At 43.7% G+C, this 27,563-nt stretch overlaps 1 protein-coding gene across 1 annotated transcript in view; it reads right to left on the bottom strand.

The window, feature by feature from the left end:
* Positions 1–27,563, bottom strand: part of CLNK (cytokine dependent hematopoietic cell linker) — a 122,049-nt gene that overhangs the window by 14,690 nt on the left and 79,796 nt on the right. Inside the window, exons 12-19 of the mRNA XM_049632627.1 lie at positions 24,107–24,132; positions 23,874–23,893; positions 22,719–22,829; positions 15,332–15,359; positions 12,435–12,453; positions 9,755–9,836; positions 8,154–8,194; positions 1,857–1,990 (exon numbers count right to left, since the gene is read on the bottom strand). Coding sequence (XP_049488584.1) covers positions 1,857–1,990; positions 8,154–8,194; positions 9,755–9,836; positions 12,435–12,453; positions 15,332–15,359; positions 22,719–22,829; positions 23,874–23,893; positions 24,107–24,132 — 461 coding nt within the window. The remainder of the gene's footprint in view (positions 1–1,856; positions 1,991–8,153; positions 8,195–9,754; positions 9,837–12,434; positions 12,454–15,331; positions 15,360–22,718; positions 22,830–23,873; positions 23,894–24,106; positions 24,133–27,563) is intronic.

A 27,563-nucleotide genomic window follows, 5' to 3' on the forward strand; every position in this document is an offset into this window, starting at 1 on the left:
TTCTACCTCATCTCTATGAATTTGCCTATTCTGCCCTCATAGCAGTGGATTTCATGGATTTATTCTCTTGTGTCTGGCTTCTTTCACTTAGCATGATGTTTTGAAGGTTCATCTATGTTGTAGCATGTATGGGAATTTCATTCTTTTTAGAACCGTTCTTTCTCTCTCTTTCTCTCTCTCTCTCTCTATAACTGTTATATATATATATATATATATATATATATATATATATATATATATGGTGGTCATTTGGATTGTTTCCACCTCTTGGCTTTTTTATGAAAAATGCCTCTGTGAACATGGGTGTACAAATATCTGTCCGAGTCCCCGCCTTCAGCTCTTTGGGGCATATATACTCAGAAGTAGAATGCTGCAATTAGTTTTAAGGTCACTTCCTCTCCATGGTATGTGACACTGGTTTTCTATTTAGAGCAGCGATACAAAGTGGAAAAAGAGTCAACTATATAAAGAATACTAATAAGTGAACATTATTATTGGTCATACACGGGTAGGTCACAAATTGTAAAGGTGGATTGAAATTGTTGGCCATCACGGAAGTCCTGATCCACTGCAAGCCTCCCCCATGCGTGTGGGAGCCCAGGCTCTGGGAGGGGTGTGATTTTGGAGAGAACTCAGGGATTCCTGTGCTCCTGAAGCAGATGAAAGAGGGAAAGGAAGCCAGATACATAAAAAGGGGAAGTAACGGTAGTCTGTGCAAAAGTTTCCCAAAGTCTAACTTAAGGGTATGGGGACCTTTTGTAGAAATTAAGGTAGAAATTAATACAAGGACCACAAAAGACCGTTAGGGTACCGTGGGGATTATAGGAATGGACCAGAGTATCTTGGATGCTCTGCTTCTGCTTCAAACCTTTTGCAAGCTCCATAGCAGGATCCCAAGCACATGGGGATGCAGGATGGAGACCCAGAAGAAGCATATCCTTCTGTGCCTCATAAGTGAAAGCCTTTAGTAAGTAATGTTACCAGGTAATTTAGGGAAGGGCATGGAAGCTACAAAGAACGTTTTGACGCCCCGCTTTCCATGTAGTAAATGTTAAGTGCAGTGTGGTCCAAGAAGATCATAGGGATGGGGAATATTTTAGAAAGAGACCAGGAAATAGATGAAGGACTAATGAGAGTACATCTATTATCTCTTAGCATATTTCCCTGCTCTGCGTCTCCTCTGGGCACAGACCATATCCTCTAGCATATTGTGTGGCATATAATAAGTGCTCAAAAAATAGTTGTTGGACTGTTCAAATGAAATGAGTATATGACATGTGGGTCTTTTATTGGAAAAAGAATTGCAGGTGTGCCTGGGTGGCTCCATCGGTTAGGCATCCGACTCTTGATTTCAGCTGAGGTCATGATCTTACAGTTCGTGAGTTCAAGCCCCACATCAGGATCTGTGCTGACAAATACAGAGCCTGCTTGGGATTCTCTGTCTCCCTTTCTCTCTGTCTCTCCCCTGTCACACACACTCTGTCTCTCTCAAAATAAATAAACATTAAAAAAAAAAAAAAAGAAAAAGGGTTGTAGCATATAAATCCCTGTTAGTCCTGAAAGATTATTGAACAGTTAGTAAGTATAAAACACAGTGCTAGATATCTCTTTTTTTTTGAGTAATAAAAGAAAAAGCCACTTTGAGAATCAGAGAGTGTGCAAATTAAAGACTGGTAAAAGAGCAATATGAAATATTATTAGCCCGTAGAAAATATTAAAAGCCAGTAATATGTAGCCAGAAGGGGAAACAAATTAAAGCTGGTCATGATGATCTCCTTCTAGGTATTGTTCAATAAAGCTCTCTTTAGATGCTTAGGTTTATCTAGAAAGACACTGCAGAGAAGTATCTGTTTTACCTTTTCATCAGAACTTGTGGGGAAAGGTTTTCTCCAGCCTGTGTTTTTATAGTGCGGCAAAGTTTCCTGAGGGCCATAGCGGGCTGGAGACTGACATCTCTGGGGAGGATGGAACTGGGTGCTGTGTTTATTATCTGAAAAGGAAATTCACACACAAATATGATTTTGTTATCGTCTCACGCTGCCTCCTTCCAACCAGGAGCTGGAACTCATCACTCCTTCCTGTGCCTGGGGCCACCTTGTTGGTCTACGCCACTGTCCTCTCACTCCGGAGGGTGATCTCCTCTGGACTGTTCTCTTGCTTCAGTTCTCTTGCCCCTTTCTCTCTAGGGCATCTGGAACAATCTTTTTTAAAAAAAATTTATTAGTTTATTTATTATTATTATTGTTTTGAGAGAGAGAGGAAGTGAGCAGGGGAGGGCAGAGAAAGAGACTGAGAGAGAATTCCAAGCAAGATCCACACTATCAGCACAGAGCCCAATGAGGGGCTCCAACCCATGTACCATGAGATCATGACCCGAGCCGAAATCAAGAGTTGGACGCTTAACTGACTGAGCCACCCAGGTGCTCCACATTTGGAGTAATCTTAAAAAAAAAATGTAATTCTGACTTTGCTACTCCTCCTGGCAAAAATGCTTACATGCTTTCCTTTACACCTGAAATAAATTCCAAATGTTTTACTTCTGTCAATAAGGCCTGAATAATCTTATCTACCCATCCATCCATCCCACATTGTCTACTCTGTTCTGGTCATAACGAATTCTGTTCAGTTTCTGAAACAAGCCAAGCTTGTTCTCAACTTGGAAAATGGTATTTTTTTTAAACATGAAGGAATAACTTTTTATTTTATTGGAATATCACTTTTTTAACCTAAAAGAATGACTAACAGATAAAATATGGTTATTCAGACTAGGCATTTGGTAGGTATTTTATTAGAAAATGAACCAAGGGAGGCTGTCACTTTGTGGAAAACAACTGGCAGTATTTGCTGCCAATTATAAAATTAGACTTTCCTAGTGAAAACTGGAATTTGGAAACACTTGTATCTACCACTGTTGTATAACACCATACACAACAGTTAGACCTGTCTGATGAGACTGGTGGTGTTACTTGCAAATGTGATTTAATAAACTATTATGTAATAAAATGTGTTAACACTGGAAAGATCTGCTCAGGTCTGAGAATCATTTTCCAAGTGACCAATGCACAATGCTACAAAATCATGCCTGGATAGAAGATTCTTTAAAAGAGCAAGGTAGACCAATGGATTTTAAAGTAACCATACAAAAAGTTCACTGAAAGGGTTTAGATTTCATGTGGTACCTAAGTTTTAAGATACTACCACTTGTCAAGGTTTAATGTGGTATTTCCTCCTTATACTTCAATGAAAATAATATATTTTCACTGCATGGCATTCCCATAAACACTAATAAAAGATGAAATCAGAGCCACAAGGAAGGAGTTAAGTGTTAGGAGAAACACTAAGCAAAGGTATTTGTAAATACGTTAGTAACTTTAAGCAAGGATTAACTGTATAAAAATCATAAAGCCTTGAGAATATGAAAACAATATGAAATGGAATAGTGGACAGCAATAATATAACATGGAAGAAAGGTGATTGGTGTGAAGCAGAATTATAAGCTGTATAGTCTTAATTCAGTCTACAAAATATAACTAAAGTTATAGTTCTGGTTAGCAGCTGAACAAGAACTTTGAAAAAGTGGGATACTTTTGACAGTACATTTTTGAAACAAAATACTAGATATAATGTCAGCAAATATTTACATGCCAGTTACTGTAACATTTAGGTTATATGTGTATTTATTCTGCTTCTTGTCATCAAAAAGCTGAATTTCTCTCTAAGTTTATGAAGAAGAACAGAGTACTTCTGGAGCATTTTATGTCCTATTTTAATGGTTCCAAGGATTGTGGCTTTTAATGTTAAGACCAAGAATGTTTGCTATAGGGAATTAGGTGTACAAAAATGTTTGTTGAAAAATGTTTGATCACTTAATATTTAAATTATATTCGTCATAGTAAGTTAATTTCACCCACCAATTTATGACCTTAAAAATAGGAATCATGCTACAGACATCTCTGATTTTCAAATTTTGTAAGTAACGAATTTGAACTTCCAAATAGTGCAGAATCCATACCATTAGAATTAGGGCATTCTGAGTTTCTTGTATTGCTTGGGAAAAGGATATGAACTTCAGATTTTGAAAATCCAAACATTCTTTTATTTAAAATGTTAAAGGTCACCTTGGAAGAGTAGAATTGGAATGTGTGACTTCCAAAGGAGAGAAAGGGAGGGGAATTAAGAGATGAACCCACTCTCTGGCAAGAAAAGAAACAGTCAAAAAGAGTAGGGCAAATAGAAGGCACAAAATAATATAAAAACCGATCTAAAAGATTAGTAATCACAATAAATATCAAAAGTGTAAACAAAGCATTTATAAATTAGATGCAGAATGGTTTAAAAATTCCAGTAATGTACAGTTATATATGACAGCAGTCACTAATGAGATGGAAACTGTATGCCAGGCAAATCCTAACCAAGAGAAAGCTAAAAGTGCTATTGTAATGTTTAAAAAGTACTTTTAAAACTTTATTTTAACCTATAGTGAAGCAATAGAGACTTATTACTGAAATGGCCGTAACTGTCTTTCCAACATGGATCAAAATAGTAAGAACATACTTGAGAAAAGAAAATAACCATTCTCAGCATTTTCTATCGCTTGGTGTGTGTAGTTTACATAATAGTATTGAGTGATTATAAATTTTTCATTATACTGTGGCAACGGATTTATTATATTTCAACTCCGAGTGCCTTGCTTGAATATTTAAAGAGTCCTACTTGAAAAAGAGTGTTTGGAAATAGCTATATGCATTTGTAGTCTATGCAGAGAATGAGCTAAATAAAACAAAACAACAAACAGAACAACTTTGCCTTTGCCGTTTTCCCCTGAAGGCCCTTTGGATCTTTGTTTAATGAGTGAATGCAATTCTGAGCGTAGAATCCAGGGCAACGATTTAACTCATTTTGTTCTAAAATAATGGCAGCTAATCTTTGGATATTATACATGTATTATTATATACCATTATATATATTATATATTATATATAATATATTACATATTATATATACATATATAATATACACATTAATACATATATAATATACCTAATTATACATATTATATTATTATAATATACCTATTAATAATAATAACATAATATTAATATATTATATATACACACATACACATATATATGTATATATGTACACATACATACATATACATATGTACATACATATACGTACATTATATATTTTCACATAAAACTGCATTTGAGTTTTATAGCCCCACGAAATAGGGCTCGCCTATTTGGAGAACAGAGGGTCACATTAATGAACAGATGACACAGAGTAAATAGAACTTTGGGGAGGACACTATGTAGGTGGCCAATAAAATTTGAGGCAGTGTAGCCTCATAAGCATGGGTTGTAGAATCACACTGTTACCAATAATACTAACATTTCAAAATTCTTCTGTATATAAAACTGTTAGCACAGTGTCTGACCTGTACCGGTCACTCAAAATAAATAACACAAGCTACAGCTTATTGAATCAGTCACCAGTGGCCGATGATTTCATCAATTGCGCCTATGTAATGAAGCCTCTAAAAAGCCCCAAAGGATGCAGTTCAGAGAGCTTCTGGGTTGGTGATCCAGAACAGTTCCATGTGCCATCATACAGTGCCCCAAACTCCATGAGGACAGAAGCTCCTTTGTTCAGGACAATGCCCTATGAAACTCTTCTATCTGGCTGTGGCCTATTTGTATTCTTTTATAATAAACTGGTAATACAGCAAGTACAAGGTTGCCGAGAGTTCTGTGAACCACTCTAGCAAATTAATTGAACCTAGGGAAGGGTTTGTTGGAACCTTGGCTCTAGAGCTGGTTGGTCAGAATGGCCATATGATTGGCTGACACAGGCTTGTGGCGGGGGAGGGGTGCAATCTTGCGGGATTGAACCCTTAACATGTGGAATCTATGGACTCCATGTAGTGTCAGAAGAGAGTTGAACTGTAGGTCACCCAACTGTAGACACCCAACCTGTAGGTGTCAGGAATCGTCCGGTGGTGTGGAATCCCCCATTTTGGAATTGTTGGGTGCAGAATTATCAGACTCCTAATAGCTTAGCTTGAAATCACTTATCAGAGAATTGAGCCAAGTCTGTTTATCAAGGAGTAGCTGAACTATTAAGAATAAGTATTTCCCAAATTCCTTTCTCATTTATAAAATAAGGATGATAATGTCTACAGTGATGGAGGTCTAGATTTCACTTATTCTACATGAAGAGTGCTATGTCCCTTGGCTGAGGCATTCAAATTAAGACCAGTAAGCTTCATAGAACCCTCTAGACTGAAAACATGAGTGCCGGGATTGTGTGGTTCTGAGTGCAGCTAATTTCTCCTGAGCCCTGGTGATCCAGAAATGACTTTTCACTCAGTAGAATGAACACCTGCCCAGTAAACTGATGCAGGAGCATCGCAGGTGCAAAAGTACTGGTTAGCTGAAGGGCAGAGCTGTCTCTGTTCTGTATTCATAGGGCCCAGCCCAATTTTGTGTATAAACCATGTGCTTCATGGATGTTTGATGACTGAAAGAGGAATTGATGGTGTTTTAAGGCTCTGGAGGCCCCAACATTCTCCCCGTCCATTCTGGGCTGCTTCCTTAAGCAACTGTTTCTCTAACATGAGTGGAGGACAGTTTGCAAGATCCCAGTATAGATGAAATACACCCAGTCCTGGGATGCTTGACTGGACCCATGTCTGTGAAGGCCATCCACATCCACATCACTAACACTGCTATTCCACTCTTATATCACTCTTCATTTTCCATCTGTGCATGATTTCGTCTTTCAAATGAAGACTGGAATTCTCTCTAAGCTTGATTCTGCTTCCTATCCCTGCAGCATATCTTCACAATCCTGATCTAGCTCTGGCCTCCAGGACTACTGTTTTTGTCATTTTGTCCCCTCATTCTTGGGGATTGAGCCTGTCCCATTAATCGCAGCTACTTTGGACTGCCTTCCTTTAAAAAAAGGAAGGAGGGCACTTGTTGGAATGAGCACTGGGTGTGGCATGTAAGCAGTGAATCATGGTAATCTACCCCCAAAACTAAGAGCACACTGTATACACTGTATGTTACCTAGCTTGACAATAAATTATGTTAAGAAAAAAAGAAAAGGGAAGTCTCTTCCCTTGGGAGACTTGTATTAGCAAGAGGCACATCAGGGGAAATAAGCTTTCCAGATTGGTTTTCCAATCTAAGGCCCAGACAGTATAAGGCAGAAGATGAGTAAGGACATGATAGAGGTGAGGGAGGAAACTCCTAGGTCTAATGGGTCAGTTGGGTAGGGCATCCCTGGAGAAGGAAGGATATTAAGGTGTGTCACTTGCCTACTATGTGTCACATGACTGTGTGTGTGTGGATAATCCTGTGAGTTAATATTATTGTTATGCATGGGGGAGGGGGAGGATCTAAGAATGAACTTGCTCAAGATGATGTTATTGCAGGGAGAGAGGCAGAATGGGGACTCAGGTCATTGGAACCCTCTGTCATTCTACTCTATCTCAAGGGGAATCTGCTTTCTCCAGCTCTAAGCCCTCTTGTGGCTCAACAGAAAGAGAGTGCAGAATTAGACCTGAACACAGAATCTCCATAGCATATGGGTTGAAGAAAGAAATGCAAAAGAACACACTAGATTTGTTTGAACAAAATAACACTAACGATATCAAAACCCACCACCAGTAGGAATACAACACTATATTCATATGTTGCTGTAGACATCTCTGCAGACAGGCATCCTGTTGAGTTTTATCTTTACAACCAGTAAGAGAAGTCAGTTTGATGTTCTTAATTTGACAGACTTAAGATAAATCTATTGTGTTTCACCCAAAGAATTGGCAAAAACTAAAAGTTTGTCAAAAACAAACAAACTCCAACAAAAACGTTGGAGATGATGGGGAATGAGGAGGACTCATAAGCTGTTGGTGACGCCAATGTCTACTTTGGAAAATGCATCTAGAATTTTTCGGATTTGATTATGGACAAAAATCGTTATATTGACCTAACGGAATACTATCTATCAGTGAAAATGAGCTAATTACACGTACAGACGTCAGCTCAACGACGGTGAGTCTCACAAAAGCAAAATCACAGTGCTGGAACATTGTAGTGTGATGGCTTACCTGTTTGTTTCATAATTCTTGCATAAGGCGCTCTTACCTCTGTTTTGTGCACTTTGGTTTTTCATCACGAGTGGTGAGCTAAAGGAAATGTTAGAATTGACAGCATGTTAGTGTTTCCCGTGGTGGGTAAAATTCCACGCAAAGGCAAGGCCAGTCACAATGGACTAAGTCACGTTTACAAAGCACTTTATATTTCACCGGCTGTGCTACATGAGTTTCTGTTTTGTAAGGTAATAGGAGGCTGGTTCTTTCTCTCTTTTCTCAAGACAGGCAACAGATATGGAACAAATTGACCCATACAAGTTCTTTCCATTGTATTTCAACGAGCACATATCATGATTCTTTGCTTTTGGGAGCCGTGAATTCAGACTTTCCTTGTAACTACGGTCACTCTAGAAAATGATAGGTTGGAGCTAATAGTCTACAGAAATTGTTTACCAGTTGAAGAAGAGTGAGCCATAGCAAGCAAGAGGAGAATAGAAATTATTTTGTTCCTTCTTGAAATGTGAGCTAAGTGAGAAAACTGTGGATTATTATAAGGAAATCTGTAAGAGAAAGAGGATTATAAAAATGTAATAAAAGACGATTAAAACAACAATATGCAAGAGAAGGAAGGGGGGTAATGGGGATGGAGATCATGCCCCTGATATGCAGGCCTGGCAATGGCAATGAGAGTTGACATTCGTTGGGCACTTGCAACAGGTCTGGGAAAAGTCAGCATTCATGGACTGCATTCTCAGAATCAAGCCATTATAGGAAGCATGGACTGCTGAAAAGTGTTTGGGTTTTGAAGCTGGACTTGACTTTAGTGGTAAGGAACTCCACCTCTCTGGGTCTCATTTATTGCCTCTGGGGAGTGGGTCAGAACTATCTCCTAAATTCAGTGTGGCTTCAAACTGGGATCTGCTGGATGAAGAGGGGTTTTCCAAGTAGCGAGAGGGTGGAAAGAGGGAAGAAGTGGTATAGACAGGGGAATAGCACGTGCAAATGTCCTGTATTAAGTGACAACAAGGATTGAGATGGTGGGAGGCTGGCATGAACTGAGGCTGGGGCCACCCGGCCAGTCTGGGATCATGGAGGAACTTAGAAGCAGTTATTTTGGAGGCCCTGGAGTTTGTTTTACTGAAGCCACCACTAATTTACAGTTACAGTGACCTTGGGCAGTGAATCACTGGCCTGAGCCTTCGCTTCAGTTGGGACAGCAATTGTCACAATAACCTGATCAGGCAAGTGTTAAATCAGATAATGGCATTTTCAACGCCCAAACCATCTATAAAGGTTTGTTCAAAAGTAGCTGTAAGTTTATGTGTGGTCATCAACTGGGTATAATTAGAAATGGCCAATTTTTTCCCCAGATTGTTTTGCATCCGTTCAGTTAATCCTGTCTAGTTAACATCCAAGCCTTCAAATCTCCCAAACTTCTCTAACAATGAATCACTTACAAATTGCAGGAAGCATAGTGCCATTTGCTTCCATAATGGCTGTGACTTGCAGGTTTCCCTTGGGGCCATCGCTGGGCTTCATTAGCAAAGACCAAAGAATCCCCATGTCTCAGGACACCTTGGTGAGTCATTACCCAGGACGACACCTGGCCTGACCACCACGCTGAAGCCCAACAAGGAATTCCTGGCTCCTTACCTGGTGATGGCAAGAGGAGTCTCTTGAGTACTTTGATTTTGTGACAGGTGAATCGATTCAGGCTTCATCTGGCAATGAGGGACTGCATAAAGAAGTCACATGATGTAGTCAGGTTGTAAAAGGAAAATGATTGGGGACCTACTGGAACTTCTGTAATTTTATCTGAGTGATCTCTGATTAGTAGGAGCGGGCTGTCGGTGGTCAACAGAAACTATAACTTAACATATTCTGTAACACCCCTGGCTCCTGGGAGTGGCTTCTCCCTGAAGGTATAAAAACTTAGTGATATTCAAATATCAAGATTACTGAATTTGGAATTCATCACTGAGCTTCCCGAAACACAGAATATTACATCGGGAGGTATTTGGTATTGGAAGGGCTTGACGTAGAAGTGAACTGAAGTTGAATTCTGCATTCAAATGAAAACTTACATGGGAACATAAATCACGAAGTTAAACCTAAGAACTGTCCTGAGCAATGTAGGCTATGGGGTGGCCCAGTACTGGCCCGAGCACTCCTGAATCCCCTCACCTCTTGTGTGAAAGGGCAGGAGAGCTCCCAGAATTCTGATGTAGACCAGTAGTTCCTACCCGGCAACCAGCAGGAATATGTTTTTGTAATTTTTCTCCTTTGATCTTTCCGTTTTGAGAAGTTCTGCCAGCCATAAGGAACTGGAGTTCTTTAGGAATTACATATGCCGTGGGTGTTCCCACTATTTATTTCCTTTTCATCATGAATAGATTTTAACCAGCCATCCAGAATCACTGAGGGCATGTAATAATACTAGGAGGTGAAAGGCCATAAAACACTCTCCCAGGGGCTGTCCTGAGCAATAAAGTTAAGGAAGCATATCAACACTGATGTGTCTTAATTCTGGTCGTTGCTCTGTGTTTAGTCCAAGGTCGGTCAGAGACTGGACACCTCTGGTTGAAGGTCTGTGATTACTTGCAATGTTATGGGGGTCGATGACTGGCTACTAGTCACCCATCCCATAAAATCCTTTCATGGCAATGTCATCAGCAGCCCTCCAGAGCACATGCCCCTCATGAGCTGAACAACGTGACATCATTGCTCCCCATGAGCTGAATGACGTGACCTCACTGCACTGATAATCATGGAAGTCCAAGGCAACAATATCGAACATTTTAATGTGAGGGTGTTGAGCTTTAGTGTGGAAAGCAGCACAGTTTCCTGTAGTTCTTAACATTATTTAGAATCACCAACCAACTCCCATTCCTCCGTCAGGGACCCTTGGGAATCTACAGAGCCTAGTTAGGCCTTGCTTGAAACTAACTCCTTTGGCATAAAGAAAAGCATCCTTGAGACCCACAGAGGCAACATGACGTGGCCCAAACCACACAGTGAGTTGGTGGCAGCCTCTGAAATCCTAACCCAGTGTTGCTTTGTGGAACTATGCTGCCTGTCTTCAGTCTTTGGCCATGGCTCAGGCCCTTCGGCTTTGGACGTAGTTCATCATTCAAAGTGAATGGTGAATGGTATTTAAAAGGTGAGCATGAGGGGCGTCTGGGTGGCTCAGCTGGTTGAGCATCTGACTTCAGCTCAGGTCATGATCTCACACTCGGTGAGTTCAAGCCCCCCGTCGGGCTCTGTGCTGACAGCTCAGAGTCTGGAGCCCGCTTCAGATTCTGTCTCCCCCTCTCTCTGCTCCAACCCCGTTCATGCTCTGTCTCTGTCTCAAAAATAAATAAAATCATTAAAAAAAATTAAAAAAAAAAGAAAGAAAGAAATAACACTATCCTTGGGGTACCTGGATGGCTCAGTCGGTTAAGCATCCAACTTTGGCTCAGGTCATGACCTCATGGTTAATGGATTCGAGCCCCGCATGGCTGGAGCCTGCTTCAGGTTCTGTGTCTCCCTCTCTCTGTTCCCCTCCCCTGCTCACACTTTGTCTCTCTCTCTCTCTCTCAAAAATAAATAAACATTAAAAAATTAAAAAAAATAAAAGGTCAGCGTGAACTTACTACTGCTTAGTATCTTGCCAGCTACCGAGTGTTAGATTATGTTGCACAATGGCACCAACGATGTGCACACTTGTATGTGCACGTGTGTTCCAATGAGGGCATGCGTGTGTGTGCAAGGGTGACATCAAAGCTGCAGAGACTAAGAGCTTCCATGGAGCAGTGAGTGGGCCGGCCACGTCTTTCTAAAGTGGCAGGGGCTGGGGCGCCTGGGTGGCTCAGTCGGTTAAGTGTCTGACTCTTGGTTCCTGCTGAGGTCATGATCTCGTGGTTCGTGGGTTCGAGTCCTGTGTCTCTGTGCTGGTAGCGTGGAGCCTGCTTGGGATTCTGTCTCCCTCTCTCCCTGCCCTTCCACTGCTTACTATCTCTTTCTCTCAAAAATAAGTACATAAACATTAAAAAAATAATAATAAAGTGGCAGGGGCTGACAGGGTGCCTCCTTCTTGTCAGTTGCCTGTGGCAGGAGAAGGACCTTTAGCTCGCCCCCTCCCCCAATTTAAATCACCTTGTTTCAACCAGAGGGCTCTTGGGTAGGTAGGAGATCCTCAGCACAACTGGATCACACCATCACGCACACACGCTGGGGTTCATCCATCCCAGGCTCGGAAACAAGCCTTTTGAAAACTGACTAATGCTATAAATCTGGAAATGGAACTTAACCTAATGATATCAGGGTATGAAAACAAATGTAAACAGCTCACCTCTCTCTGTTCCGAGGACCTGGATTGAATAAAAAGAAAATGATAGTGTTGAGTGACTCTTGGTGATGGAGAATTTTACATTAAACTGTGTGTTTTGGAGCAATTGCTTAGTAGAATTTGGGCAACATTTTTGTTATAAGGATAGATTTTTTTTAAAGCCTCTAAATAATTCTCCAAAAGACTAGGCAAAAATCAAAATGTTATGCTCTCTGTGTGATACAAGAGGCAAATAAATATGCAATCTGCTGATGAGACCGTAAATTGCTTTGACTCTAATGAAAGCAATTGAACCATTGCTGTCAAGAACCTTAGGAATGCTCTCACTCTCATCCCAACAATTCCACGGATGACACTTTGCTCCTAAGAAGACACCTGAAATCTGGGCCAAGTTCCGTGCACAAAGATGTCCAGTGAACCATTGCTTACAGGGTCAAAACCCTGGAAATAATCTACACGTCCACTGAAGTGAGAACCGTTAAGTAAAGTTTGGTGAATACTCACTTATTATATATGCATTTTATATATATTATATATTTATATATATTACAATATATATATATGCATTGCAAGTATTTATGTAAACTATGAAATAGGATTATACTGTAAGTATATCTCCACGTTACATGGAAAGTTCAGGCTAGAAACTGGGCTTATGATGTATCTACATGCAGGTGTGTGTGTGTGTGTGTGTGTGAGCTGACCTTGGATTCCAGGTCTTCTGACTCACATTGGCTTCACAGACAAGAAGGCTTTAGCAACAAATAGCTTAGAGAGGCCCCGAATGTCTTGTCTGAGACTAGGCAACAGACACGCTCTTTTGCTTAGAAGACCTCGGGGTCCCCTTGGGTTCTGGAAAGAGGACATACTTTCACCATGGGCAGCAAATCAAGGCAAATCTCTAGGCTAAGTGAAAAGGGTAGTGAATCCATTCTAACGAGTGGTTTGAAAGTCTCCCACTGAGTCTTCCCCAGGACTTTGGACCTGGCAGCTCAAAGTGCTCTGGAGGCTGTTGTTCTCAGGCCTGTCAAAGTTGCTGAGGGAGCAGAGCTGTAAACACAGCTCAGAAGCCATCCATCTGGGACAGCAGGTGACTTTTAAAATTGAGATCCAGCCAACTTTTTGCTTGAGGGCTCTGGAGTTACAATCAGATATAATTAGAAAAGTGGGGTAAAACCTCTAGTTTCTGTACCTTAACTTTTGTTAGGAAATAAGCATGTTAACTTAAAAAGTGATACTTCCTTATTTCCCTCCCCTCACCTGCCTTTCCTTCTTTCTTTCCTTCCTCCTCCTCCTCCTTTTTTTTTTTTTTAACTACTTTAGCTAAGAGGTATATCTGCATTTCTTAAGGCAGAGAGTCATAGTGTGGGGATTAGATCTGGACTTTCAGGGGCTGGTCCCGTCTTCTGTCTGCTGTGGGGTGGCTTTTGTGGTGGAGAAATGGTCTTGACCCTCAGCCCAGACAATGGGGAAGTGTCTTGGCAAAAGATGAGGAGGAAGAATGTGTTTTTCCACTAGGCCTTGTTGTTCTTTAGATGATATCCACTTCTAGCAGAATGCCAACCAAAGTTGCAAAGAAAATCAAACTATCCTGCATGACCCCTGCTGTCTAAAGCTGACCTCTCCACTTCCTCCTGGCTTGTTAGTGATTGGAAGGCCTATTGTCCTCACAGGCTGACCAATGAGTTATGGACTCTAGGTCATTTTGGGTGGCAGCCATCTGCTACTTGTGATGCATGAAGTAGACCCACAGGAAGAAAGGGGTGGAGTCGGAGAGTGCCCAGGGGCAGAGTGCCATACCACTTGGGAAAATCCAACAACTCCCAGAACTGGGGGAGCCGGATGGAGTCCTGATTGGAACTAGGGCTGTCCTTCTCTTTCAGCAGTTATGTGCTGTCTTCCTTGCCAGGATTATCTTACGGATGAGAGGCGGTAAGTGTCTTGGTGAGTGACAAGTGAGAAGTGTGACTTTTGATTCTAGCATTCTCATAAAGCCAAATAAGAAAAGACACAAGGACAGACAGAACAAAAGAAAGAAAATAAATTAACCTCTGCAGTCTAGATATAAGAGCATAGGTCAAACACTAAGACAAGGACCATGTTCCTCAGGAAGCCAGTGAGAATGAGGTGAGACCACTGTGATTGCTGGACAGAGACTTCCCATCAGTCATGGCGGACCCATCCCTTGTTAGGGAACTTCCTTGTTGGGGGTTAGGGAAGTGAGTGTGGAGGGGCTCAAAGGCAGCTCCATGTTACCTGACTTTCATGCCATTTACTGAGCCTCTACTGTTCACCTGGTCATTTATGCCCTTGCTTTGACCTGCTTTAGCTTTTTGACAACTTTGTCAAGAAGGGTAACCATCTCTATTTTGTGGCTAAGCAAACAGAAAGAGGGGTGGGGTTGTGTGTGTGTGTGGGACTTGCCCAAGGCCACAAAAGTGGTATGTGACACAGCCGTATTCAAACCCAGGTCTGTGTGGGTCTGTATCTCATATATTTGTGTGTATATATATATATATTTTTTTTTTTTTTACCAGGCCATCCTGTCTTTCCTGTGAAGAGCAAATGGTGACGTATAGTACAATTTCCAACATCTTATTTCTATAAAGCTGGAGACTGGAAGCCTTTGATGGAGGCTTTATGTCTTCCATGGAAACTGGGATGCTCTTGTCTTCATGGTACCAGTGAACACTGGTCTATTCAGGTAGCATAATAGGACCTTGGTCTCAGATCTGGATCTTAACTTGTTTTAGTTTTCTCACCTTCAACGTAGGGATCATAATACATCTTGAGCATAGCTATTATGAAAATGAAGTGATAAAGTCTCCGAATCAAATAGTATCTTGCCCGTCACAGACGTTAAAGCACAGAAATTCCCTTTTTTGAATCTCAGGACTTACCTCATGCAAGTCCTTTAAGCTTATCTGTCTGCAAGGAAGAGAAATATGGTGTTACATAAAATACAGTTCATAATGGTCCAGATAAAATCATTCTGAGCCCTTAAAAACCTTTGACTGCACTTTCATTGCCAAATTAACAGCCCATGGTCCAGTGCAATATTCATCACTGTTCTGTAAAGCAACCGCCAGGTTATTTTTCTCATAATTTTCTAAGCAACAAAAGAAGTTACGAGGCAATATGAAAGGTGGTGACAGAAAGGACACCAATAAGCAAGCTTCTTGTTTTCGAAGAATTTAAATAACGTCCCCATTTCTCCTGACATTTGGTTTTTCGTGTCGAGTTTCATTAGCACAGTCAGACCTGCTATTATTACCTTGATTGCAAAGCTCTTAGCGTTTTGCTTTGAGGAAGCATCAAGAGTCTTACGTATGAAGTTAGGGTACAGAGGGATCCCAGGAAGCCACGTGTCAGAGAACAGATGCTTCTGGGAGAGGAGACCGAGAAAGGAAAACCATGGAATGAATGATGGGGCAAGAACTCAACACGCAGTGTGCTAACGTGGGCCATTCTTCCTTCAGAAGAACCAGCAAGCCTTTCATGGATTCTGAAGATTACGTCAGTTCGCCCCCCTGAGCCTCGTTTTTCTCATCTGTGAAATGGCCACAAAAGCATTCATCTTAGAGGGTTATTGTAAGGATTGCTAGTGACAAGGATGACAATGTGAGGTGCTCACCGGGCACTGAGCTGTTCGGATGTGGTCAAAGTCACATAGAGGGGGGCGATGAAGGACACGGGTTGACAGGCATATTCTGTCTGCCAGGTCTGCCGGCAAGAGACTGGTCCTGAAGCAATGCCAGGAGGTTGGGGCGGCAACACCAGCCCCAGATGGACCCTGTTGATCTAGAGTGATAGCGATGAGCCCAGGAGCACATAGCACTCAGATCTGCATCCTGCTCTCAGACCGCCAAGCAGCAAGCAAGTGGACCGAGGGCCACATCTTGTAACCTGTTTCATCAGCCCCTTGGGGGTGATACATCTGCATACTACCTCGCCCCCCCATTTTTTAAATTACTTATTTATTTTCAGAGACAGAGAGAGTGCGGGCGCGAGCGAGCATGAGTAGGGGAGGGGCAGAGAGGGAGACAGACAAGCAGGCTCCGTGCTGTTAGCAGAGTCCAACGTGAGCCTTAATCTCATGAACTATGAAATCATGACCTGAGCTGAGATCAAGAGTCTGGTGCTTAACTCCCTGAGCCTCCCAGGTGCCCCCTACCTACCTCTTTTAATGGGGCAAGTGGGAAGCTAAAGAGATACGATCAGAAGTAATAAAGTAGAACAGATACCCATAGTATTAATTATTTGGGTTAAATTGAGACTAATTTCTGACTTTGATGTTTAAGAGACTGTCATTTTAGCAATACTGACCTACTGGCCATGTGGCTTTGAAATGTGCAATTGATTTTAGACTTGTGATTTTAAGTTATAAGAGCCAAGCTGTGTTCGACTCCATTTATAAAGAGTTTTAACTGTTGAAGAGCCCTTGAATTTTTCTAGATTTATAGATTTACCTTATTAGATTTATAAAAGTTGTTAAAGAAAGTGTCGCTCGTTAGGGTTTAAAGTTAGATGGATAAAGGTATTTCAAATATTTAAGGAAATTTAACTGAGTTTGTAGATAAGTCTTATTGTCTAAGATTCCTTAACCTATTGTGTCCTTCAGTTTTGATAAAATTGCTCAGTTTATAAATATAACAATATACTCTATAGATGGAAATTTGAGGCTTTAGGAAAGCTAGGTTTTGGAATTGGTAATATTAAAAAATGGATTTTTGAGAGAGAGAGAGAGAGAGAGAGAGACAGAGTGTGAGCAGGGGAGGGGCAGAGAGAGAGGGAGACACAGAATTGGAAGCAAACTCCAGGCTCTGAGCTGTCGGCACAGAGCCCGAGGCGGGACCCGAACTCAAGAACTGTGAGTTCACGCTCTGAGCTGAACTTGGACGCTTAACTGCCTGAGCCACCCAGGTGCCCCCCGCCCCAAAACGGTTTTTAAGTCAAGAACCCAGGTAATTTTAGGCGTCTTTTCAGTGCACAACAAAGTCTTTGGGCATAGAAATGTCTATGTTGAGAAGATTCCCCAAGTTATTTGTCCCCTTTACCCGTAAAATGAAAGCATCGGGCTTTGGGTGATGGCAGTGGGGGTCTCCTAAATGAGACTTACGAAGACAGAGAGAGATCTACACAGTCACAAAATGGAAGAGCAGGGTGGGGACTTGGTCCCCTCCCCACGCACCACCCTGCCTCTCCGAGGCATCTTTCGGCTCCTGTAAGTTCTGCTGTGTTCTGTTTTGGAGACAGACAACAAAATGTGGCCACTAACTGCATGGCATGAATAAGCATCCCCACATCCTTTCCTGTGCACAACAGGTGCTCAGTGTGCACTTGAAGATAATGAATTTTACTTTAAAAATAGCTCTGGGACACCTGGGTCGCTCAGTGAAGCGTCCCACTTCAGCTCAGGTCATGATCTCACAGTTCATGAGTTCGAGCTCTGCATCGGGCTCTCTGCTGTCAGCGTGGAGCCCGCTTCAGATTCTCTGTCCCCCTCTCTCTGTCTCTCCCCCAACTGCGCTCTCTCTGTCTCTCAAAAATAAGTAAAACATAAAAAATTTGTAAAAATAGCCCTTCATGAGCCTCCCTTAGATTTCGCTTAGTTTTAAATAAACCGGATTTGAATCCTCATTCTGCCGTCTATGAACTCCGTTACCCTCAGCAAGTGAAGCCCCTTCTCTGAAGCTTGGTTTTCCCACCTGTAAAATGGGTAACCCCCGACGGAAATCGGGTGGGTTGATTAAAGTTCTCATGAAATAATACCTGTGAAAGCTGTTTGGAAGAAAATAACACCCTCGATCTGCGGGACACCTTTAACAGCCACTTTCTTTGAAATTAAACTTTCCCTCAGAGATAATGGTAGGTCTCATGCACATGTAGGAAATGCTACAGAGAGATCCCGTACGCACTTCACCCCATTTCCCCCAATGGCAACATCTTGCGGAATATGATAATAATTTACATCCACACTCTAAAATCAATGGTTCCCACCCAGAAGTCCCTGCTCCCATGCAAATTTGTGTATCCTTGCAATCCGTGCTTCCTCTCTCTTACAGGACTATGTTTTCTCTGTATCGCTACAGATTTTTTTTTTCCCTTTCACTTCCCAACTCATCAGCAGGTATATCTGCGCCCCTGAGACTGCTTGAACTTATGTGGCACCAGCTTTGCCGGCTGCAAAGGGAAAACTGTAGTTAGGCAGACAGGTGTTCGGTTGGTTAAATAGCAGGTACCTTATTTAAAGTACGTTTTGGCTGAACCCTGCACTGTGGGGTTGGAGTTTGCTAGATGCAGGGAGACGTCGCGGTTCGTGACCTCTCTGCCCTTCTGTGTCCTCATCAGTAAACCGGGGGTTGGGATATTGCTTTCTGCTCAGTGTGGCTGTGGGACTAAATGAGGTAAAGCATCTGAAAGACTCCAGAGTGTAACAGGAGCTCAGCAAATGTCTTCCTGTTCCGATGACTCAGGATGCTTTTACTTGCCCCCCCCCCCCCCCCCCCGCGTCATGGTATTAACATTACAATGGATACATCATTGGAAAGTTATTCCCTTACTAATCTCTTTCTTATTGTGTCAGAGAGAGAGTCTCAATGTAGCAGTGGTTATTTTATGCAAATACTGCTTTGCATTTTAGTTCTCTTCCCTTTTAGGAGAGAGAAAATTCCGCAGGTCTGAAACTGCGGTGCAGTTACTTATGGTAATGATGTTTCCCTTTTGAAAAACATTTTTTAATGTTTATTTATTTTTGACAGAGAGAGGGAGAGACAGAGCATGAGCTGGGGAGGGGCAGAGGGAGAGGGAGACACGGAATCTGAAGCAGGTTCCAGGCTCCGAGCTGTCAGCACAGAGCCCGACGCGGGGCTCAAACCCACGGACCAGGAGATCGTGACCTGAGCCAAAGTCCGGACGCTTAACCGACTGAGCCACCCGGGCGCCCCCATCAATGAAGGATTTAAATGGCATTCTCCTGAACTGGAGTGCTTTGATTCAATGGTTGTTTTTGTGAACCCAAGACTTAGCTTTAAGATAGAGAATGGCCGAGCCGGTGGAGACAACTGGCTGTTGTAGCAACAGCTGGACCCACGTTCACCATTGGGAGAGGGGGGCCGATGGTGACAGGCTGCAGGTGTCAGCTGTGTTCAGGGGCTGCCGTGGACTGCCACACGTACGTCACAGCCTCCCTTCACAGAGGGCTGTCTACCTCCCAAGCCTACAGGGCAGCTGATGGGAAGGGAGCGGACACTATTTTTCCTTGGCTGAAGCAGCTCAGCTCTCTAATGTCCCTTCTGCTTTCAGAGAAGGGGAAACTAGCAACAGCCTCACGTGGTTGTTTACAGGCAACGTCTGGGTCCTTAGTAATGGTCGTCTGACTACCAATAGGGGGCCCGACTCAAAATGAATTTGGAAGCTCTGCTTCTACGGCACAACTCTTTCTTATTCCTCGTGGCATTCTCAATGTCTGGCACAGGCCCTGCATGGTGTTGACCCCTCAACAGTCCTACACCAACCCTGTCACGTTGACCGAGTGACCTAACTTCTGTGTATCTTAGTGACCTTACGTGCCCAGTGGGTAGGGAAGTGGTTTTTACCCGGCACCTGCCATGAACCAGCCACCGAGCCCTAGAAAATCCATACTTTGTAGGGCTGCTGGAAGGATCCGGTGAGATGTTATACGGAATGTAACGGTTCTCTGGAGGGCTTTACGGTGAAGAGACCCAGCCAGGTTCCCGTCACTTGCAAAAATGATTAAACAAATTTAACCGTAACTGCGGAAACCCCAGAGACACAAAAAGCAAACTTGTAAAGATTTCAGAGCCACTGAGGTGGCTGGAGTGATGAGGGACTCGTCTGTGGATCAAGGGAGGCGCCATTTTACGCACTAGGAGCCTGGGCGTATGTAGGTAAGGCCTAAGGGCCTGCAAAGCTTTAGTGGCAGATATATTCCTAGAACCTGGCTCCCCCTGGGTCCTTAGCCACAGGCTGTGCCTGTGTCTCACCTCTCAGAGCAATTAAAGCTGCTGCTGGGGAACAATACTTTTTAAAAAGCTTTCCTAATTATTTTCATGTAAAGCCAGGATGAGAAACATTGCGCTAGAATGTATAGCCTGTATTTCAAGAGAAAAATAGGGTTGTGGGTGCCTAATTCTGTTGGGTACAGATGGGACACGATGTTTAGGCGTTTTTCCTTCCTTCCTGTGCTGTGACACATATTATCCTAGGCGCTCGAGAGAAATCTCATACCTCCTCCCCTCCACTCTGTCACACGGGGACGCTCATGTTGCTTGCACAAAGAGGGGAACTCAGAACTATTTAAGAGCTTTAGGCGGCTATACAGCCAGAAGTGGCTCAGCTGGGACCCAAACCTCGTTTTTTTCTGCGTGAAGAAACAGAAGAAAGATCAAATCCTCTTTTTCTCCACACCGAACAACCTCATCGCCTCTGCTATTTCATTCATCCTATTTTCCATCTCTTTACTTCTCTGCGTTTTGACCAGTTCCTACATCCATTAGCCTATTTGCCCAGGAGTTTCAGGGATGGTACATTTTACGTTCCCGAGTCTGATGATGCCACTTCCTGGGGTTGATAGCATGTTGCCTTCCTGTCTCTCGTGCTTTGAAAATAGATATCAAAACAGAGCAAATGTGGGGACTCCCAGCCTGGCTAGGACCCTCTGGAAGCTGCAGAAGGAAATACATGTTTATCAGACACGTACTATGTGCCCAGCCCTGTGCTAGAAACTACACACCCCAACCTTTTGGGGGTGCGTTACCCCCTGCCCCCAACCTTTTGGGGGTGGAACAGACTTGTATCCAAATAATTATATGGTGTGGGGAGGGCACAATAGGACACGGCTCAAGGTAATAAGAGCGCAGTAGATGTTGGCCACAAATATGTCCTGGGCGGGCACAGTTGAGAGCTTGGCATGAATCATGTGTAATTCTCATGTTAGCCCACGACGTGGGTGGTCGGGGCTACTGTTATTCTCACTTGACCGCCGAGAACCGCTGGGGCTGGGCGAAGGTTAGTGTGTGCCTTAAAGCAGTTTCCCGACCTTTGCACTCTTGACTTTTCAGGGGTTATTATTCTTTGTTGGGGGTGGGGGGCTGTCCTGTACACCGTGGGGTGTTTAGAGGCCTCCCTGGCCTCTACCCACCAGATGCCAGGAGCATCCCCACTGCCCAACTCGTCACAACAAAATAACGTCTCTGGACATTGTTGGTTCCCCTGGGGGCAAAGTCACCTCCGGTTGAGAACCATTGCCCCAAATCTGCCAGTGCAGAAGAAGGAGAGCCTGAATTTCCACCGGGGCATTCGGAATGGACTCCTGAGAGCTTGTGGCCCTGCCCATGCTGCTAGGCAGGTAGAGAAGCCCACAGAGGGGGGGAACTTGCACGGGGGAGGAGGAAGGGAATGGAGAACGGATGGTCTCAGGAGGCTGCAAAGGATGAACAGATGAAGAGACGTTCACCAGAAAACTGAGGCGGAAATGGGCATTTTAGGTTCTTGAATGTTCCCCATCAGAACCAGTGATGACTGGGTTTTCCAGAGAAGCTCAAAATGTGCCTGATATTTTGAATTTCTGTACCTATGAAGATTCAACTGACTGAAGCCGCGGGCCCCAACCGGCTGATTCAAGCTTGCAGTAAGGAAGCATCGTTCATTCCATGTAGGAACAAGAGAAAAATGCTAATCTCTGTTCTGTCTTCTAAAACAAGGCAGTTTGGGAAATTCCAAGTCTCTTGGGGAGGGGGGGAAAGAAGTCCATTCACAGTTGCTAACATTTTGTGATTGTCGCTGGCTGTCAAAGGTCCCGCACGTTTGGGAGGGGGGCTCAGTCATCAGCTGATAGTACCAGAGAGATGGCTTTTTAATTATTTGTCCTAACGGCAATAATGTTTTTGACAAGTGGGTTATATTCCTTCCGCCTCGGTGGTGAGAAGCTGGGGGCCGGTATTGGTCTGCAGAGTCTGAACCCCTTTTTGGATTTTACATAAAAAGTCCTGATTCTGTTCTGGCACTTAACACTTTCTTTAATGACTAGTTCAGGTCTCAAGTGAGCCTTTGGGGCAATAACTCATTTTCTTACAAAGAAGATGTGTTTTCTGTTATAGAATCGGACTGCAGGCTTCTAAGACCCTTTTCCCTCAAGGCATCTTTGGCAACTCGAGGCACAGGAGCAGGGAGCCTGTTGGCAGGGGTGGCTGGTTGTCCTTGTCACCCTCCCCTGCCCCCCAGCCTCCCTGGGCATTTCACCAGCGACAACCTCAAACCTGTCACCTGGGTTCTCTCTGGACGTCCGGAAAGGCGAGCCTCTGAGGGAGGGGTGACCAGCTGCTCTCCGGCTGGGGCGGCAGGGGCTGGTACTTCTTCGGAAGAATGCCAGGTGGCCTGAGGGAAGAGTCACAGTGAGAATGTGATCAGGTTTGTTGCACAGGTGGCTCTCCAGACAGCCCTGCCCTCCGTGTCCCCAGCTTTGGCCCAGAGGTCAGTTGTGGGGTGCCCCGATCCATTTCGGGGAGCCCCGGTTGTCAGAAAACTGTAGTCATTCTCCTAATGAGCCTAGAGCCCCCTCCCTGCTGTGTGCTCGTCCGTCTGGTTCTGTTTCCCAAAGGGTGGGATGGAACCTTCTGCAGGGTGTCATAGGTTTCTCAATACGCCGAGTTCTAGGGAGGCTGGAAGACGTGAGCTCTGGAAACTCCCCAAAGAAACAGGAACATGTCTGAAGGTCAGTGAACGGCTCACTCACTCACTTATAAAGCATACCGGGCGCTGCTGGCAGAGGCTGGAGATACAGACAGCAGAGACCCAGTCCTTGGCTCAAGTCACGTGCCGCTAGTGTGGCAGAGAGAGAAGCCACGAGAGGTGACCAGCAAGGCGTGGTACGCTCTGTGTCCTCCTGGGGCCCATGGGGGACAGCAGAGCGGCCGACTCACCCGGAGTCCGAGAAGTCGAGGCTGTTGTTCTCGCCTTCATGGGTATGTGTAATAAAATGATAGTTGTATTTCTGTATATACGATATAGAAAACTGCACGTACATGCCCAAATATGTACCACACCTTATAAGTTCCAGGAACACATTTCCTAGTGTAAGTACCATCGGGGGGATTTCTGTGCTGAAAGGAGGGGAGAAGCGGGAGAGCTTAGAGCAGTGGGTTCACCAAGAACTGATGTGTGCCCGGATACGGAACAGAGGGCTGGGAGTGAGCGGACGGTTAAACGGATGTGTGAAGGCTCATTCAGACCAGCTCATATTCATTTTTCCAAGCCAACTTGTTTGTGGTTCTTTTCTTTTCTTTTTTTTCTTTTCTTTCTTTTCTTTTCTTTTCTTTTCTTTTCCTTTTCTTTTCTTTTTTAAAGTCTAGAGCTTTTCAAATTCTGGAACTAATCACTTAAGTGTCTAGCAAAATAAAATTTCTATGTCAAGTGTCTTACCGAGGAGGTGGGAAAGGAGTCTGCAAAGGAAAGAGAATCAGAAATTAAATTTATTGTTCGTTAAGCAGAACTAATGGCTAACTATTCGGGGGGTTTACAAACAGAAGTTAAAAATCCCAACCAAACTTCTGGGTTATATTTTTCAAGTGATAGCTAAGCCTTTACGTTGTCCACCTTCCTATGCTTCTAAAATACAGAGTGGGTGACAAACATGTTTTAACGATGTCGGTTACCTTGCTTTCCTTTGCGGGTCTGTCTCCTAAAACAGAAGAGGAAGAGCAGTGAGTTTATGGAAATGCCGTCAAGCTTGTTTTACGTATGTTTAAGTGGAAATCATTCCCATTGGAATCGTCACTCCTCATCAGGGAAATACAAATCAAAGGTGCACTGAGATACCACCTCACGCCCGGTCAGAGTGACTCAAATGAACAAATCAGGAGACTATAGATGCTGGAGAGGATGTGGAGAAACAGGAACCCTCTTGCACTGTTGGTGGGAATGCAAACTGGTGCAGCCGCTGTGGAAAACAGTGTGGAGGTTCCTCAAAAACTTAAAAATAGACCTACCCTATGACCCAGCAATAGCACTGCTAGGAATTTACCCAAGGGATACAGGAGTACTGATGCATAGGGGCACTTGTACCCCAATGTTTATAGCAGCACTTTCAACAATAGCCAAATGATGGAAAAAGCCTAAATGTCCATCAACTGAAGAATGGATAAAGAAATTGTGGTTTATATACACAATGGAATACTGCTTGGCAATGAGAAAGAATGAAATCTGGCCTTTTGTAGCAACGTGGACGCAACTGGAGGGTATTTTGCTAAGTGAAATAAGTCAGGCAGAGAAAGACAGATACCATATGTTTTCACTCATATGTGGATCTTGAGAAACTTAATAGAAGACCATGCGGGAGGGGGAGGGGGAAAATAGTTACAAACAGAGAGGGCAGGAGCCAAACCATAAGAGACTCTTAAGGACTGAGAACAAACTGAGGGTTGATGGAGGGTGGGGGAGAGGGGAAAGGGGGGTGATGGGCAGGGAGGAGGGCACCTGTTGGGATGAGCACTGGGTGTCATATGGAAACCAATTTGACAATAAATTATATTTAATATAAAAAATTAAAAAAAATTCCCTAAATTAAAAATAAGAAAATATATAAGCATCGTAAAAAAAAAATAAATAAATGAATAATCTCGATGATAATGTCAATTCAGGTCTGTTGAGGTCTTATTAGGTATCAGCACCAGGCTAAATATCTTAGTGATCTCATTAAATCCCTGCCTTTGTTCTAGAAGTGAAAAGACAGGGCGTGGGAAGTTACCCTTCAGTCATCCTGTAAATGGTAAAGAGTTCATTGTATGTGGCATGACTCACAAGATCCCCTCTTAACCACAAATTCTTTTTTCTTTTTTGAGAGAAAGAGAGAGAGAGAGAGAGAGAGAGAGGCAGAGAGAGAGAGAGGGAGAAAGAATCCCAAGCAGGCTACCAGAGCAGAGTGTGAGGCAGGGCTGGAACTCACAAACCTTGAGACCTGAGCAGAAATCAAGAGTTGGATGCTTAACTGACTGAGCCACCCCGGTGCCCCTTAACCACTAATTCTTGATTAGAATTAGCATTCATAGGGGCGCTTGGGTGGTTCAGTCGGTTAAGCATCTGACTTAGGCTCAGGTCGTGATCTCACCGTTCGTGGGTTCAAGCCCCACATGGGGCTCTGTGTGGATAGCTCAAACCCTGGAACCTGCTTCGGATTATGTGTCTCCCCCTCTCTCTCTGCCCTTCCCCTGCTAGAGCGCTCTCTCTCAACAATAAACATTAAAAAAAAAGAATTAACATTCTTATATAACTATATAGTTATTTTATTATTTCAAATGCCTGCCTAACACCTTCACTGGACATTTCTGAGCAGAGGAGAATAGCATCATAGAATCTTCCAGATGGCAGAGTTTCCTCAAGCTCCAAAATCCAACTTTTATTGTAGACAAAAGTAAGGACAGTTGGTCAAGACCACCGCAGCCTAGGAAAGCCTGAATGAAGCCTGGGAACGCTTTTCCAGACTTCCAGGTAGTTTTAGTTCCACGATGCAGTTCAAGTCCAAGAGAATCACTGAGCTGCTGCTACCTCGAGCTCAGTGTAGAACCAGGCACTGGGGCTAAGAAGACAGCACGGCCCTTCCCTTGAAGGTGCTTATGCTTGTCCGGCTCAAAGACCAAGTTCTAGGCTCTGGGGAGATAACGAGGAGGGTGAGACCGTGTCCCTGTCGCCATAGAGTTTATACTTAAGAGGGTAGATGTGGATTGAAAACACTATTGGGGTGCCTGGTGGCCCAGTTGGTTAAAGGACTCTTTTTTTTTTTTGAAGTTTATTTATTTTTGGTGGGGGAGGGGGAAAGAAAAAGGGAGAGAGAGAATCCTAAGCAGGCTCCACATTGTCAGCAGGAGGGTGATGTGGGGCTCGATCTCACAGACTGTGAGATCATGACCCGAGCCACGATCGAGAGTTTGACCTTAGCCTACAGAGCCACCCAGGTGCACCAAGCGATCAACTCTCGATTTTGGCTGAGGTCGTGATCTCATGGTTCTTGAGATTGAGCCCCGTGTCGGGTTCCAGGCTGACAGCGTGGAACCTGCTTGGGATTTTCTCTCTCCTTCTCTCTCTTTCCGCCCCCCCCCCCACTCGCGCTCTTTCTCCGTCTCTCAAAATAAATACATGAACTTAAAAAGAAAACAGTATTGAAAATGGGATGAGAATCTCAGAGAGGTCATGGTATTAAAGGGAAACATGGGAGACTTAAGTCTGGCATGTCAGAAAAAGCCTCCTTGAGAAAGCAACGTTTACTGATCTGTAAAAATGGAGGTGACGTCAGAGATGTTGTTTGTATGGCAGTGGGAGGAACTGACGAGAAAGTGTGGCTCCTGTCGTAGGTGACTTCAACCTCGGTGGATTACTGTTCTCACTGAGCTTTGTTTCCTTGTGTGTGAGACAGTGAAGCCGGACTGGATGAGTGGTTTTTAACCAGGCTCGGAAGGGCACCCTCAGCTCCTCCTGGGGAGTTAGGAGGGCTGGGGGACTGGTTTCTGGCTCCTCCTCCCATGTCCCACGTCACAGGGGGCTCCATTTTGATCTCCTTCCAGATTTCTTTTGGGGAAAGGTCCAGCTGGCCCAGAAGAACACAACACAACACAACAAATGCTTGTCTGGATGATTTCATAGGGCTCCTCCAGGTCTAAAAGAATTACTCAATTGGGCCTAATTATTAGTCTTTGTATCTTATTTTTGTGTTGGGAAAATACTTTTTAAAGAGATAGACTAGATTTCTCTGCACAAATTCAAACACGGATGGCAAACAGGAATCATCGATGTTCTTGGCATCATAAAAACAAAATAGGATCCAGGACGGATTTCAACAACAGCAGCAATCTGGTTAATGTTCGATCTTTGGCTATTTCAATGATGTTTCCCAAAAGCTTGGACCACATGATGCCCTCTTAAGGCGCCAAGTCAAAAAATGTAAGATTGGGGCACCTGGGTGGCTCAGTCGGTTAAGCGGCCGACTTCAGCTCAGGTCATGATCTCATGTCCGTGAGTTCGAGCCCCGCGTCGGGCTCTGTGCTGACAGCTCAGAGCCTGGAGCCTGTTTCAGATTCTGTGTCTCCCTCTCTCTGACCCTCTCCCGTTCCTGCTCTGTCT

The sequence above is a fragment of the Panthera uncia genome, chromosome B1, assembly GCF_023721935.1.
Source record: "Panthera uncia isolate 11264 chromosome B1, Puncia_PCG_1.0, whole genome shotgun sequence".
NCBI classification, from domain to species: domain Eukaryota; kingdom Metazoa; phylum Chordata; class Mammalia; order Carnivora; family Felidae; genus Panthera; species Panthera uncia.